Here is a 17,201-nt window from a genome sequence, read left to right on the forward strand (position 1 = left end):
ATCGCACAAATCAAGGTACCAATTCCGTTAAGACGTCCGTGTTAGCTAGTTTTAAAGAGGTAAGCTGTACGAAGGTGTATAGATCACACAAATCATGGTACCAATTCCTTTAAGACGTCCGTGTTAACTAGTTTTAAAGAGGTAAGCTCTACGAAGATGTATAGATCACACAAATCATGTAACCAATTCCTTTAAGACGTCCGTGTTAACTAGTTTTAAAGAGGTAAGCTCTACGAATATGTATAGATCACACAAATCATGGTACCAATTCCTTTCAGACGTCCGTGTTAACTAGTTTTAAAGAGGTAAGCTCTACGAAGATGTATAGATAACACAAATCATGGTACCAATTCCTTTAAGACGTCCGTGTTAACTAGTTTTAAAGAGGTAAGCTCTACGAAGATGTATAGATCACACAAATGATGGTACCAATTCCTTTAAGACGTCCATGTTAACTAGTTTTAAAGAGGTAAGCTCTACGAAGATGTATAGATCATACAAATCATGTAACCAATTCCTTTAAGACGTCCGTGTTAACTAGTTTTAAAGAGGTAAGCTCTACGAAGATGTATAGATCATACAAATCATGTGACCAATTCCTTTAAGACGTCCGTGTTAACTAGTTTTAAAAGGGTAAGCTCTACGAAGATGTATAGATCGTACAAATAATGTAACCAATTCCTTTAAGACGTCCGTGTTAACTAGTTTTAAAGAGGTAAGCTGAGCTCTACGAAGATGTATAGATCACACAAATCATGGTACCAATTCCGTTAAGACGTCCGTGTTAACTAGTTTTAAAGAGGTAAGCTCTATGAAGATGTATAGATCACACAAATCATGTAACCCATTCCTTTAAGACGTCCGTGTTAACTAGTTTTAAAGAGGTAAGCTCTACGAAGATGTATAGATCACACAAATCATGTAACCAATTCCTTTAAGACGTCCGTGTTAACTAGTTTTAAAGAGGTAAGCTCTACGAAGATGTATAGATCACACAAATCATGGTACCAATTCCTTTAAGACGTCCGTGTTAACTAGTTTTAAAGAGGTAAGCTCTACGAAGATGTATAGATCACACAAATCATGTAACCAATTCCTTTAAGACGTCCGTGTTAACAAGTTTTAAAGAGGTAAGCTCTACGAATATGTATAGATCACACAAATCATGGTACCAATTCCTTTCAGACGTCCGTGTTAACTAGTTTTAAAGAGGTAAGCTCTACGAAGATGTATAGATCACACAAATCATGTAACCCATTCCTTTAAGACGTCCGTGTTAACTAGTTTTAAAGAGGTAAGCTCTACGAAGATGTATAGATCACACAAATCATGGTACCAATTCCTTGAAGACGTCCGTGTTAACTAGTTTTAAAGAGGTAAGCTCTACGAAGATGTATAGATCACACAAATCATGGTACCAATTCCTTTAAGACGTCCGTGTTAACTAGTTTTAAAGAGGAAAGCTCTACGAAGATGTATAGATCACACAAATCATGTAACCCATTCCTTTAAGACGTCCATGTTAACTAGTTTTAAAGAGGTAAGCTCTACGAAGATGTATAAATCACACAAATCATGGTACCAATTCCTTTAAGACGTCCGTGTTAACTAGTTTTAAAGAGGTAAGCTCTACGAAGATGTATAAATCACACAAATCATGGTACCAATTCCTTTAAGACGTCCGTGTTAACTAGTTTTAAAGAGGCAAGCTCTACGAAGATGTATAGATCGTACAAATAATGTAACCAATTCCTTTAAGACGTCCGTGTTAACTAGTTTTGAAGAAGTAAGCTGAGCTCTACGAAGATGTAAAGATCACACAAATCATGGTACCAATTCCGTTAAGACGTCCGTGTTAACTAGTTTTAAAGAGGTAAGCTCTATGAAGATGTATAGATCACACAAATCATGTAACCCATTCCTTTAAGACGTCCATGTTAACTGGTTTTAAAGAGGTAAGCTGTACGAAGATGTATAGATCGCACAAATCAAGGTACCAATTCCGTTAAGACGTCCGTGTTAACTAGTTTTAAAGAGGTAAGCTGAACGAAGGTGTATAGATCACACAAATCATGGTACCAATTCCTTTAAGACGTCCGTGTTAACTAGTTTTAAAGAGGTAAGCTCTACGAAGATGTATAGATCACACAAATCATGTAACCAATTCCTTTAAGACGTCCGTGTTAACTAGTTTTAAAGAGGTAAGCTCTACGAATATGTATAGATCACACAAATCATGTAACCAATTCTTTTAAGACGTCCGTGTTAACTAGTTTTAAAGAGGTAAGCTCTACGAAGATGTATAGATCACACAAATCATGGTACCAATTCCTTTAAGACGTCCATGTTAACTAGTTTTAAAGAGGTAAGCTCTACGAAGATGTATAGATCATACAAATCATGTAACCAATTCCTTTAAGACGTCCGTGTTAACTAGTTTTAAAGAGGTAAGCTCTACGAAGATGTATAGATCATACAAATCATGTGACCAATTCCTTTAAGACGTCCGTGTTAACTAGTTTTAAAAGGGTAAGCTCTACGAAGATGTATAGATCGTACAAATAATGTAACCAATTCCTTTAAGACGTCCGTGTTAACTAGTTTTAAAGAGGTAAGCTGAGCTCTACGAAGATGTATAGATCACACAAATCATGGTACCAATTCCGTTAAGACGTCCGTGTTAACTAGTTTTAAAGAGGTAAGCTCTATGAAGATGTATAGATCACACAAATCATGTAACCCATTCCTTTAAGACGTCCGTGTTAACTAGTTTTAAAGAGGTAAGCTCTACGAAGATGTATAGATCACACAAATCATGTAACCAATTCCTTTAAGACGTCCGTGTTAACTAGTTTTAAAGAGGTAAGCTCTACGAAGATGTATAGATCACACAAATCATGGTACCAATTCCTTTAAGACGTCCGTGTTAACTAGTTTTAAAGAGGTAAGCTCTTCGAAGATGTATAGATCACACAAATCATGTAACCAATTCCTTTAAGACGTCTGTGTTAACAAGTTTTAAAGAGGTAAGCTCTACGAATATGTATAGATCACACAAATCATGGTACCAATTCCTTTCAGACGTCCGTGTTAACTAGTTTTAAAGAGGTAAGCTCTACGAAGATGTATAGATCACACAAATCATGTAACCAATTCCTTTAAGACGTCCGTGTTAACTAGTTTTAAAGAGGTAAGCTCTACGAAGATGTATAGATCACACAAATCATGGTACCAATTCCTTGAAGACGTCCGTGTTAACTAGTTTTAAAGAGGTAAGCTCTACGAAGATGTATAGATCACACAAATCATGGTACCAATTCCTTTAAGACGTCCGTGTTAACTAGTTTTAAAGAGGTAAGCTCTACGAAGATGTATAGATCACACAAATCATGTAACCCATTCCTTTAAGACGTCCGTGTTAACTAGTTTTAAAGAGGTAAGCTCTACGAAGATGTATAAATCACACAAATCATGGTACCAATTCCTTTAAGACGTCCGTGTTAACTAGTTTTAAAGAGGTAAGCTCTACGAAGATGTATAAATCACACAAATCATGGTACCAATTCCTTTAAGACGTCCGTGTTAACTAGTTTTAAAGAGGCAAGCTCTACGAAGATGTATAGATCGTACAAATAATGTAACCAATTCCTTTAAGACGTCCGTGTTAACTAGTTTTGAAGAAGTAAGCTGAGCTCTACGAAGATGTAAAGATCACACAAATCATGGTACCAATTCCGTTAAGACGTCCGTGTTAACTAGTTTTAAAGAGGTAAGCTCTGTGAAGATGTATAGATCACACAAATCATGTAATCCATTCCTTTAAGACGTCCATGTTAACTGGTTTTAAAGAGGTAAGCTCTACGAAGATGTATAGATCACACAAATCATGGTACCAATTCCGTTAAGACGTCCGTGTTAACTAGTTTTAAAGAGGTAAGCTCTACGAAGATGTAAAGATCACACAAATCATATTACCAATTCCTTTAAGACGTCCGTGTTAACTAGTTTTAAAGAGGTAAGCTCTACGAAGATTTATAGATCACACAAATCATGGTACCAATTCCTTTAAGACGTCCGTGTTAACTAGTTTTAAAGAGGTAAGCTCTACGAAGATGTAAAGATCACACAAATCATGTAACCCATTCCTTTAAGACGTCCGTGTTAACTAGTTTTAAAGAGGTAAGCTCTACGAAGATGTATAGATCACACAAATCATGTAACCAATTCCTTTAAGACGTCCGTGTTAACTAGTTTTAAAGAGGTAAGCTCTACGAAGATGTAGAGATCACACAAATCATGTAACCCATTCCTTTAAGACGTCCGTGTTAACTAGTTTTAAAGAGGTAAGCTCTACGAAGATGTATAGATCACACAAATCATGTAACCAATTCCTTTAAGACGTCCGTGTTAACTAGTTTTAAAGAGGTAAGCTCTACGAAGATGTATAGATCACACAAATCATGGTACCAATTCCTTTAAGACGTCCATGTTAACTAGTTTTAAAGAGGTAAGCTCTACAAAGATGTATAGATCATACAAATCATGTAACCAATTCCTTTAAGACGTCCGTGTTAACTAGTTTTAAAGAGGTAAGCTCTACGAAGATGTATAGATCGTACAAATAATGTAACCAATTCCTTTAAGACGTCCGTGTTAACTAGTTTTAAAGAGGTAAGCTGAGCTCTACGAAGATGTATAGATCACACAAATCATGGTACCAATTCCGTTAAGACGTCCGTGTTAACTAGTTTTAAAGAGGTAAGCTCTATGAAGATGTATAGATCACACAAATCATGTAACCCATTCCTTTAAGACGTCCGTGTTAACTAGTTTTAAAGAGGTAAGCTCTACGAAGATGTATAGATCACACAAATCATGGTACCAATTCCGTTAAGACGTCCGTGTTAACTAGTTTTAAAGAGGTAAGCTCTACGAAGATTTATAGATCACACAAATCATGGTACCAATTCCTTTAAGACGTCCGTGTTAACTAGTTTTAAAGAGGTAAGCTCTACGAAGATGTATAGATCACACAAATCATGTAACCCATTCCTTTAAGACGTCCGTGTTAACTAGTTTCAAAGAGGTAAGCTCTACGAAGATGTATAAATCACACAAATCATGGTACCAATTCCGTTAAGACGTCCGTGTTAACTAGTTTTAAAGAGGTAAGCTGAGCTCTACGAAGATGTATAGATCACACAAATCATGGTACCAATTCCGTTAAGACGTCCGTGTTAACTAGTTTTAAAGAGGTAAGCTCTACGAAGATGTATAGATCACACAAATCATGTAACCAATTCCTTTAAGACGTCCGTGTTAACTAGTTTTAAAGAGGTAAGCTCTACGAAGATGTATAGATCACACAAATCATGGTACCAATTCCTTTAAGACGTCCGTGTTAACTAGTTTTAAAGAGGTAAGCTCTACGAAGATGTATAGATCACACAAATCATGTAACCAATTCCTTTAAGACGTCCGTGTTAACAAGTTTTAAAGAGGTAAGCTCTACGAATATGTATAGATCACACAAATCATGGTACCAATTCCTTTCAGACGTCCGTGTTAACTAGTTTTAAAGAGGTAAGCTCTACGAAGATGTATAGATCACACAAATCATGTAACCCATTCCTTTAAGACGTCCGTGTTAACTAGTTTTAAAGAGGTAAGCTCTACGAAGATGTATAGATCACACAAATCATGGTACCAATTCCTTTAAGACGTCCGTGTTAACTAGTTTTAAAGAGGTAAGCTCTACGAAGATGTATAGATCACACAAATCATGGTACCAATTCCTTTAAGACGTCCATGTTAACTAGTTTTAAAGAGGTAAGCTCTACGAAGATGTATAGATCACACAAATCATGTAACCAATTCCTTTAAGACGTCCGTGTTAACTAGTTTTAAAGAGGTAAGCTCTACGAAGATGTATAGATCAAACAAATCATGGTACCAATTCCTTTAAGACGTCCGTGTTAACTAGTTTTAAAGAGGTAAGCTGTACGAAGATGTATAGATCACACAAATCATGTAACCCATTCCTTTAAGACGTCCGTGTTAACTAGTTTTAAAGAGGTCATTTGATACTTCGTTATTAATTAAACAAAAAAAGACAAAACCGCGGTTCTTTAATACTTTGACAAGACAAAATTAAAGTCAAATGCTGAAGCTGGGGGAACAATGTTTTTTTTTAAACATGAGCACGAAAATTTAAGATTATGATCAACAAATCACATTTATGCTATTAGAAGAACACAAAAATTCCGAGATACATAGACATAGACATGGAAAACTTTATTATGATTCGGCATAGCATAAAACATACAAACATAAGCTCTGGTGAGCTTTTACGGAATATAAAAACGTATGTAAAACAAATAACCAAAGCATCATGCTAATATAAAACATACAGCTCAATAAATAAACTCATCATAGATACCAGGACTTAATTTTGTATATACGCCAGACGCGCGTTTCGTCTACAAAAGACTCAGCAGTGACGCTCGAATCCTAAAAAAGTTAAAACTGCCAAATAAATTACGAAGTTGAAGAGCATTGAGGACCAAAATCCAAAAGTCATGCAACAACCAAAATTTCACATTTCTAGCAACCTTATATATGACCATGATGACCATGCTTTCAGGTAACCCATTGTACGTAAATTAATGAATATATTTAAGAATTTAAAAAGAACTTTTCGACAATAAACCATCAGCAGCTCATGTGACAAGCGTCTCTATGGGTCATCTGACGGCAAGTCAGTTGCAGTAAAATTTAAAAAGTTCAAAAAATAAGCGCTAGATATCAATGCAATTCATATAAGCTAAAAAATTGAGTTCATAAATAAATAGTAAAAAATATGGAAAGCAGCATAATAATAAACAAAAATGAGTTGCAGAGCTGTGCGGTATAATAGCGAAGACTTAGAAATCAAATGCATGTGGACAGCCACATTTTGAACCATTCCAAGAATTAAGTAAGTTTTTAAATTCAGAAAAACTGTTTTTCGTCTTGAAATGATCTGGAAAACTGTTCGACAAAGTCGATGTAACTAGAGCACTGTAAATTGTTTTGTTGTAAATAAGTCCATTAGTTTTCTCTATTAATTTTTTTCATATTTTTCATGTAGGTACCTTTTATAGCCGCGACTATACGGTATGGTTTTTTCTCATTGTTGAAGTCGGTATGCCTATAATAGCTTACTTCCACTTCATTTGAACTTTGGTGGATAGTTATCTTATTGGCAATCATACCACATCTCCTTATTTTTAAAGTTATCTTATAGAACGATATATATACAGGGTCAGTAAACTCCTTATTTCGCTGACTATCGCCCCATATGGAATTTACTGACCTTGTACATATGGTATTAGATAAAGGCAACAGTAGTATACCGCTGTTCAAAACTCATAAATCTATGGACAAAAAACAAAATCGGGGTAACAAACTAAAACTGAGGGAAACGCATTAAACATAAGAGGAGAACAACGACACAACATTAAAATGTAACACACACAGCAACGGACTAAGCCTTAGACAACATCCGATGAGAATAACCAATATAACATCAAAACCAAATACATGAATTTGGGATAGAAAAGTACCATGACACGTCTTATAGTAATGTGAGTTCACACTCAAAAATAGGAGAAAACAAACGACACAACGGAAACACAACGTAAAAATGTTACACACACAGAAACGAACTATGATATAACAATGGCCATTTTCCTGACTTGGTACAGGACATTTTTAGAGAAAGTCCCTTCAGAACTAGAAAAATCAGAACGGAAAGTCCCTTAAGAAATAGCAAAATCAAACGGAAAGTCCCTTTAGAAATAGCAAAATTCAAAACTGAAAGTCCCTTGAAGAAATAGCAAAATCAAAACCAAAAGTTCCTTAAGAAATAGCAAAATCAAAACGGAAAGTCCCTTCAGAAATAGCAAAATCAAAGCGGAAAGTCCCTTCAGAAATAGCAAAATCAAACGGTTAGTCCCTTTAGAAATAGCAAAATTCAAAACGGAAAGTCCCTTAAGAAATAGCAAAATCAAAACTGAAAGTCCCTTAAGAAATAGCAAAATCAAAACGGAAAGTCCCTTTAGAAATAGCAAAATTCAAAACTGAAAGTCCCTTTAGAAATAGCAAATTCAAAACGGAAAGTCCCTTAAGAAATAGCAAAATCAAAACGGAAAGTCCCTTAAGAAATAGCAAAATCAAAACTGAAAGTCCCTTAAGAAATAGAAAAATCAAAACGGAAAGTCCCTTTAGAAATAGCAAAATTCAAAACTGAAAGTCCCTTTAGAAATAGCAAATTCAAAACGGAAAGTCCCTTAGGAAATAGCAAAATCAAAACAGAAAGTCCCTTTAGAAATAGCAAAATCAAAACTGAAAGTCCCTTAAGAAATAGCAAAATCAAAACGGAAAGTCCCTTTAGAAATAGCAAAATTCAAAACTGAAAGTCCCTTTAGAAATAGCAAATTCAAAACGCAAAGTCCCTTAAGAAATAGCAAAATCAAAACGGAAAGTCCCTTAAGAAATAGCAAAATTCAAAACCAAAAGTCCCTTAAAAAATAGCAAAATCAAAACGGAAAGTCCCTTTAGAAATAGCAAAATTCAAAACGGAAAGTCCCTTTAGAAATAGCAAAATTCAAAACTGAAACTTCCTTTAGAAATAGCAAATTCAAAACGCAAAGTCCCTTAAGAAATAGCAAAATCAAAACGGAAAGTCCCTTAAGAAATAACAAAATTCAAAACGGAAAGTCCCTTGAAGAAATAGCAAAATCAAAACCAAAAGTTCCTTAAGAAATAGCAAAATCAAAACGGAAAGTCCCTTCAGAAATAGCAAAATCAAAGCAGAAAGTCCCTTCAGAAATAGCAAAATCAAACTGTTAGTCCCTTTAGAAATAGCAAAATTCAAAACGGAAAGTCCCTTTAGGAATAGCAAAATCAAAACTGAAAGTCCCTTAAGAAATAGCAAAATCAAAACGGAAAGTCCCTTTAGAAATAGCAAAATTCAAAACAGAAAGTCCCTTTAGAAATAGAAAAATCAAAACGGAAAGTCCCTTAAGAAATAGCAAAATCAAAACGGAAAGTCCCTTAAGAAATAGCAATGTTGGTATCTTTTACCCCTGTTTTGTTTAAGTGAATGATTGGTTTGTGAGTATCACTGTGTCATTGCTGCTTTGATTTCTTAGCTAATAAATAAGAACAAGATCTTGTATGTAGTATTTTCTTATATCTTTAAGGGTAGTGGAATTCACAAACAGTTTATACATATATACAAATATAAGACACTACTTACACACATATAGTGCTACAATAATCACATCAAAAACAAAAGACACAACTGTATCAATACATATTAAATTTGTAAATTACAAAGTTTCTATGTATTTAAAATGAAACAGTTGTACTAATTTATAGCTAACTGTTTGAAGGCAAAATGTATAAGCATTGAAAAAGGTTGACAAATTAATGACACATCTGTCATAAGATTTTAAAGTACACATTTCGGGTGATTGAGTGCAAGAAAAGAATTATCAATCATGAAATCAAACTATTATTGTTGTTGCAAAATCATATCTGACAAAAAGCCTCCTCGTGGGCTTATTGAGAATTTCTCTATTCACATGTTTTTATAGTGGTTATTTGGTTATAGGGTTATTTATTAGGCACCTATTTATTATGTCTTTATTCAGCTGTTTTTTAAGTGGTTATTTGGTTACTAGACCAAATATGTTATGATTATTTAATAATTTGATAATCTAAGACTGTATTTTTGATTATTTGATTATCTTGTTTAGAAAAATAATTGATGATTCTATGATTATATTGGTAAAGAAATTGTGATTATATGATCACTCGGACACCCCAATGAGGTGCCTCACAAACTCTAATCTCTATTGAATATAATTGAATATAATAAAAAAAAAAAAATTACAAAGTTGTATAGCATTGCGCTTAAACACAAACAAACAACACATGGTGTAGAAACGCACAATTTGATTCCTTGTAAGTCCATAAATGTTTTGTGATATGTTCTCAAACACTTTCAAATATTGCATTATATAATATAACCAAACAATTGACACTAATCTATTTGGATTTAAAATCATTTTTCTGATGAATGAAAAATAATTGCATTTGATAGAAGAGATGCATTATGTCAAAAAAATGTTTTTGCAAGCAATAATTATATTTACATAATATGAGCATATCGTAGCATTTTTGTTCAAAACCTTATTTAAAATCATTTTTCTGATGAATGAAAAATAATTCCATTTGATAGAACAGATGCGTTTATATGTCAAAAACATTGTTTTCTTAAGCAATAACTATATTTACATAATATGAGCATATCGTTGCATTTTTGTTCAAAACCTTATTGATGAAGACACATTTTTATTTACATGCTTACATTTACAGCAAGCTACTGTCAAGAATTTAGAAATGCATGAAGGACAACATTTTGTCTCTGATTTAGTTATTTCATATGTGCATACTTTAGTATTCATTAGACTTAAATTTATAACTAATTTACCTATTAAGGTATTATTGAACAGCTTTAAGTGATTGATATACAAAGTTACGAATGAAAGGAAACTAGTAATAACTTAATTGTATCTATGTAGGTTATTCAAAATTTATTAAAATAGTAAATTGTATCTAGTTTTACATTACCTTTAGGTTGTAATTAAAAAAATACAGCTGTTTCACAAACCACGCCTCTTTTGGGGAGATATATACTATTGATAGATATTTTGTTTTGTTTATTTACTAGTTCTTAGATATGAACTATATATTTCATCTCAAAGAGATACACCTTGGGAACTTAACCAGTATAATTACACATGAATAGCGGCCAAACTAAATTCTGAGTAGGAAGGGAGAGGAAGTACATACATTTAGTATTTGTATAAACTCTTAGAAATATGAGGTATATAGATGTTGAAAATATGCTGCACAGCCTTATGTTTTGACCTTTGAAAAAATAGTAGTACAAGTTAACTTTCCATTCTGGGATATACATTCTTACGAAACTGCATAGTAAACATGGTACAATTTATGATGTAAAAGAAGGCAATATAAGAAATTGCACTGTCTATATTTACAGAAGCGCAACCTTTGTTAATATAGGCAACAGTAGTATACCGCTGTTCGAAATTACTAAATCGATCGAGAACAAAACAAATCAGGGCTAAAACCTAGAACTGAGGGAAACGCATCAAATATAAGAGGAGAACATAAACGGGGAATTACAAATATAGATGGATACTTGCCTAGACATTACAGGAAGAATGAAATAATAATAGCCATCTTTTTAGCAAACAATTTCAATGTAGCAGTTTATCAGTTGACCTCTGTCCGACATCTAACTGGTTATATTTAACTATGCAAATGAAGATTACTTTAAAGTTAATTGATATCTGAACGCAGGTGATTGACACACTAGCATAACAAATTATAAACTTATTATATTTTACAAGTTTTTACAATCAATAGGTTGATGCCACTGCTGGCAGATGTTAAGTTTTCAGGGTATCACCAGCTCACAAAATATCATATCTGCAAATTGTCTGTGTACTTAATTTTGTATTATCAAACAAATTAAGGTGTATTCCCCTTGACGTTTGTGGCCTTAATAAACTGTGACAATTACTGGTTTCCAAAAACTCTATTGAAATACTTTAAACATGTTTTCTTGAACAAAATATGTTATAACTGTTTCATAATTATCTTATTTGTTTAGGAATGAACATTGGTAACAAGTTAAATGACAAAAATAAAGAAACTCAGAGAAATATACAAACCGGAAAGTCCCAAATCAGATGGCAAAATAAAAAGCTCAAACTTTTATATTCCTGACTTTGTACATGCATTTGCTTATGTTGAAAATGATGGATTGAACTTGGTTTATAGCTAGCTAAACCTTCCACTCGTATTACAGTCGCAAAAAATTCAATTATATCGACAACACTATGTGAACAAAGAAAACAGACATGACATAATAGGTCAGATGGTCAACAATAAGGGTACAGCAGTCAACATTGTATTATATATAATCAAAATCACTATAAAAAATCAAAATGGCACAATAAAACAATGACAGTAACTACTTAGCCATGTCAATTGGAAATGTGTAGTGAAATTTAGGATTGAACACTCGTAAAAAGGTATCAGTACATATGTTTGTATCTGTCATGCCATGACGTATGTTTAATATAAATATTTTTATCACTAGTATAGTAGATGGTGAATAAATCCTTGAACATTAGATCGACTATACTTTCTCCTAGTAATTGTTTACTGGTGTAAGCTGTCTTTACTTTGTTGTGTAAAGTTTTCTTTCTCAAAGAAATTACATTTATGAAGAGTTGCCATATCTGTGCTAGTAACTTCTGTCTTTTCTATTTGCTCTGCTAGGTCTGCATAAATTGAGTCTTTCCGAAGGGCTTTGAGAAATTCATTAAATCCTTGTTCATTTTTACGCAAAAGCATGTCCATTAAAATCCTGTTCTTTTCCTGTGTAGTTTTACCAGATTCTATCTTTTCCCGATCATCAACTGACACTACCTCTCTTGATATTAGATGATCTACTATGCTCTCATGTTGTATATTAGTAATAACCTTGAGGTAATTCTTCTGTAGACGAACTTTATACAATGGAACATTCCAGTCTGATAAACCTACAAAATATAAAAAAGACATATTTTTTAAGTGCTATAGATTAGAGTATTTGGTACAATTTTTGGGAGTTTTGGGTGCTCAATGCTCTTCAACTTTGTACTTGTTTAGCTTTGTAACTGTTTTGAACTGAACATCACTGGATAATCTTTTGTGTAGATATAACGCGTATCTTGTCTATTGCATTATAGTCCTGGCACCTTTGATATCTAATGACCTTTCGTGACTTAAGAGGAAGTTAAGTCCAGAAAAGCGATTTGGACCGCATTAAATGTATACATGTAACGTGTTGTTTTCTCTTTTCAACATCACTTGGTTGATACCTCTGGATATGTACTTCCATACCTAGAGTATTCTGCTCAGTTGTTGTTATATTGGTTGATACCTCTGGCTATGTACTTCCATTACCCTAGAGTATTCTGCTCAGTTGTTGTTACATTAGTTGATACCTCTGGATATGTACTTCCATACCTAGAGTATTTTGCTCAGTTGTTGTTACATTGGTTGATACCTCTGGATATGTACTTCCATACCTAGAGTATTCTGCTCAGTTGTTGTTACATTGGTACTGACATGATTTATAACAAACCCTTATAAAATTTACTGTTTATCAATTTAAAAATTATGCAGAAACTAAGGTTTCAACTCGTTTGCTGCAAAGTTACTAAAAAGGATTTGGCTAATTTGTAGGTCCTTTTTAGGAATGTAGCTTTGCTACTGTTACGGTTTCTTTTATTGTTATCTTAAATCAAATATTTCAAGAAAAAGCTGAATATCGATAGACCTTACATTTCTTCAAGCAAATTGCATATATTGAGTTGATGTTTATGTGTTGTAATTATCAAACACATACGATAGTTCTGTTAACATTTTTAAGAGCGATGGTAATTATACATAATACAGTAGTGGTTAGTGCATCGGACTGTACAAAGGTTCGGGGATGAAAATTGCAGGAACTGAATTTTCGGCTCTCCCTTGACACCATTTGCGAGTAAGGTCTAGATAATACGATGATAGTCCGTCGGAAGGGAACGCTAATTGGCTAACCCATGTTAAGAAATAGGCATATCTCTTGCACCTAAAAGACACCCTTGTAGATTTCGAAAAAGAGCAGGCTAATGCCACTACAAGGCAGCATTCACATCCGCAAAGTGGAAAGGGATAACTATAAGTTGCAAACCTTGTTTCTCAATCCCCTATAAATAAATGTTTAAACATTACCTATACACAATGTATGGTAAATTGCTTTTTTGGTTTGGTATTTTTGTTCTTAATCTAAAAGGAATTCATAGTTGACCATAACTATTGTCTTTGCAATGAAATGATCGAGATTCTTTTCTACAGTTATAAGTCATTGTTCATTAAGTACATGTTACGAATTAGATGAATTTTGCTTTTATATGTCCCTTATAGTTACATAAATTCATGGGTTTGAACATTCCTAGTGAAGTTTAATTAGAAAACCAAACACATATGAGAAATTAAACTGTCAATTGTTCTTGAACAATTGAGAGGTCTTTCCTTTTGTAATGTAAAATACATGTTCAAATAGACGTAGAATGTATTGAAAAGCTTTAAAACACACTGAAAAACCTTTAAATAAGGTTAAAAACACCAAATTCGCTATATGGGACATGACCTTGACCTTTGACCTTTTGACCTTTGTCAAGGTCATTAGTCCCCAATGTCATTGCCGAAGACCCCATGGGTCTAGGACCTTTGGTTATATAGTAAAAGATGATTTTGTCTTTCCAGAAACCTAAAACAGGTGTTATGCCCCTTAAAAAAAGGTCAAATCTCTTCGGTCAAAATGTAACAAAGTTGTGCCGTAATGACCCAAACATTTTCCACTATTTAAAACTTCTGTAAGTATAATGGTTTCTGAGATTATCCCATAACAAGGTGTTAGGTCAAAGGTCAAGGTCAACATACAAATTTGACCTTGAGGTATTTTTCAAACATACATAAATTGATGATGATTGGTGAAGATCCTAGGTGTCTACGACTTACGGTTTCTGAGTTTTGGTGGTCAACCGACACCGGTTAATTTTCATAGGGGCATAACCCTACCAATGAGTCGTTGAATCTTTTCGATCCAAATGTAACGAAGAACCAGGGTCTGGTCCTGAACAAATTTCACCCTTTGTTTTTTTTCTACCTATTACGGTTACGGTGTTGGAACGATAACAAGGTTTTTGGGTTTCGGAGGGATTACTCCCAACCGACAAAATATTTCGACTCACAGGGTGAGTTCCGGATAGGTATTTATGACACCGATACAAAGTGTGAACATGAAAGTGACACGTCTTACGGTTACGGAGGCTAACTTCGTCAAAGTTTGGCGGAACAAAAAGAATAATAATAATAATAATCAGAAGAAATACAGTAAGGTCTTTCCCTTTAGTAAAAGGAAAGACCTTAATAAAGTGTAATTTTCATGAAAAGAATTTAGAAGATTAATAATGCAAACTTCATAAATAAAATTGAATAATATGGCTTTTATCAAACTTTTCTCTAAAAGCTGTTGAGGGTGATATCAAAGCAGATGTAATGAAATACAGAAAATACTATGACAAAAAGAAAATGAAAAATATATTTCATTTTTCTTAAGTGTCTGACAGGTTTTTCTGTTTAATAAAATCAACGGTACCAATTTGTTGCACCAGATGCGCATTTCGACAAAACATGTCTCTTCAGTGATGCTCGTGGCCAAAATATTTGAAATCCAAAGCTTATATAAAGGATGAAGAGCTATAATCCAAAAGGTCCAAAAATTAAACTTCACGAGGAGTGTTTAAACCCATGATGTATAAGACAAATTCTTTAACATCATTTACAAAGGATGAGTATTTTACTATTCCTTCTACAATAAAATATATGTTCTTAACAAATATTGCGATGAGATATATTCTACCAATCATTGGTGTTAATCAGATATAGATTCTAATCAATTCAAAAGATCTACTGCCTAATCTCTGAAATTCAGTAGCAACATTAAGACTTTTCATTTTTCTATGCTTTACACTTCTATTTCCCATGATCAATTGAAAGATCGACTTTGTCATCTCCTGAATCAGAGCTTTTTGTATATAAAAGTTGGAATCGTAGATACACATTTCGTTTTTTTGGTTATAATTTTTCTTAGTTTGTAAAGAACCATACTGATTCTACAAGAAAATACATCGAAAATGATACTACCACCAAAATGCTTTTTGATCGACAATATATTTGTTGAGTTTGGAAAATGAAAATTCAACAGAAAATCGGTATTCCAATGGGTACTAATTTGTACTCGTATGAAACAGAATTCATTTTGAATCTTCTAAAAGACAAATAGAAATATCACCTTGCGAATGTCTTTCATTTTACTTCCATATATACTGATGATGTCCTATCACTGAATAACCCATATTTCAACCCGTACTTACATCTTATATATCCCAGTGAAGTTGAAATTAAGAATACTACTGATATTAAAAGGACTACTTCATATCTTGATCTTTTCCACAATATTGACAATGGTAAACTTCACACTAAAATCTATTAGACACAGGTAATTTTAAACTTCCCAATTATCCTTATACAGACCTCATATCCAGAAGTGTGTTCCTACACTAAAACTGCTCAAACAAAGTTATGAGGAGGAAATATCATTAGTTACATAGTGTGCTAGTGACATTATACGATATATATGGGGTCAGTGAATTCCATTTGGGGTGACAGCGAAACCCCATATGGAATTTATTGACCCCATACATATCGTATTAGGAAACTACCACACGATGTAACAAATGTATCTTACCGACTATATCAACATGTGATATTTAGACTAGTGGCCTATAATAATGATCAACTCTTCAATACCGTTAGTATTAAGAACCTACTTCCATTAGTCTATACAAAGAAAAAAGTCATCAATAACAATTTGTTAGCCTTAAATGTGTCTTATTATTTATTTCCAATAAATGAAAATATAAGAGAGAAGCAAGTATGTGTCCAATAGACATTTGCAGAAACTAGGTCTATAGATAGGATTACACTTTAGACTTACAATTCGAGGTGACAAATACAAGGGGTAATCTCAAAATACAAAAGCACACCAACAATACATTAGCAAAATACCAAATGGTGTCTTCTTAAAAAAAAGAAGATGTGAGCAACACGTCAATTTCATGTGTCCGAAGCACTTTTCTGGATATACCATCAAAACACCACAAAGCCGAATATCTGAAGACAAAGATTTTTAAGATCCAAGTGTAGATAGATGTATGATATATAAATTATCAGCAGGAACAATAAACTTTTCCTGCGAAACAGGGTACTTTTAATGCAATGGTTAGTATACAATAACCAGCAGAAATATTGTACAGAAGATACTCTACAAACTATACTTCATTTGAAATAGTCATGTTGGTTTCGTTTTTGTTATGTACGATTACAACTTTGTTGCTGCAACTGTTGCCTTGCCGAATTAAATAGATTGGTATTTTTTTTTAACACTTTCTCATTTTTTTATC

At 33.4% G+C, this 17,201-nt stretch overlaps 1 protein-coding gene across 1 annotated transcript in view; it reads right to left on the minus strand.

Moving 5' to 3' along the window:
• Nucleotides 1-9,233: 9,233 nt before the first annotated feature.
• Nucleotides 9,234-17,201, minus strand: part of LOC139482718 (uncharacterized) — a 45,848-nt gene continuing 37,880 nt past the window's right edge. Inside the window, exon 13 of the mRNA XM_071266784.1 lies at nt 9,234-12,686. Coding sequence (XP_071122885.1) covers nt 12,304-12,686 — 383 coding nt within the window. The 3' untranslated portion in view covers nt 9,234-12,303. The remainder of the gene's footprint in view (nt 12,687-17,201) is intronic.

The sequence above is a fragment of the Mytilus edulis genome, chromosome 7 (assembly GCF_963676685.1).
Source record: "Mytilus edulis chromosome 7, xbMytEdul2.2, whole genome shotgun sequence".
NCBI lineage: Eukaryota > Metazoa > Mollusca > Bivalvia > Mytilida > Mytilidae > Mytilus > Mytilus edulis.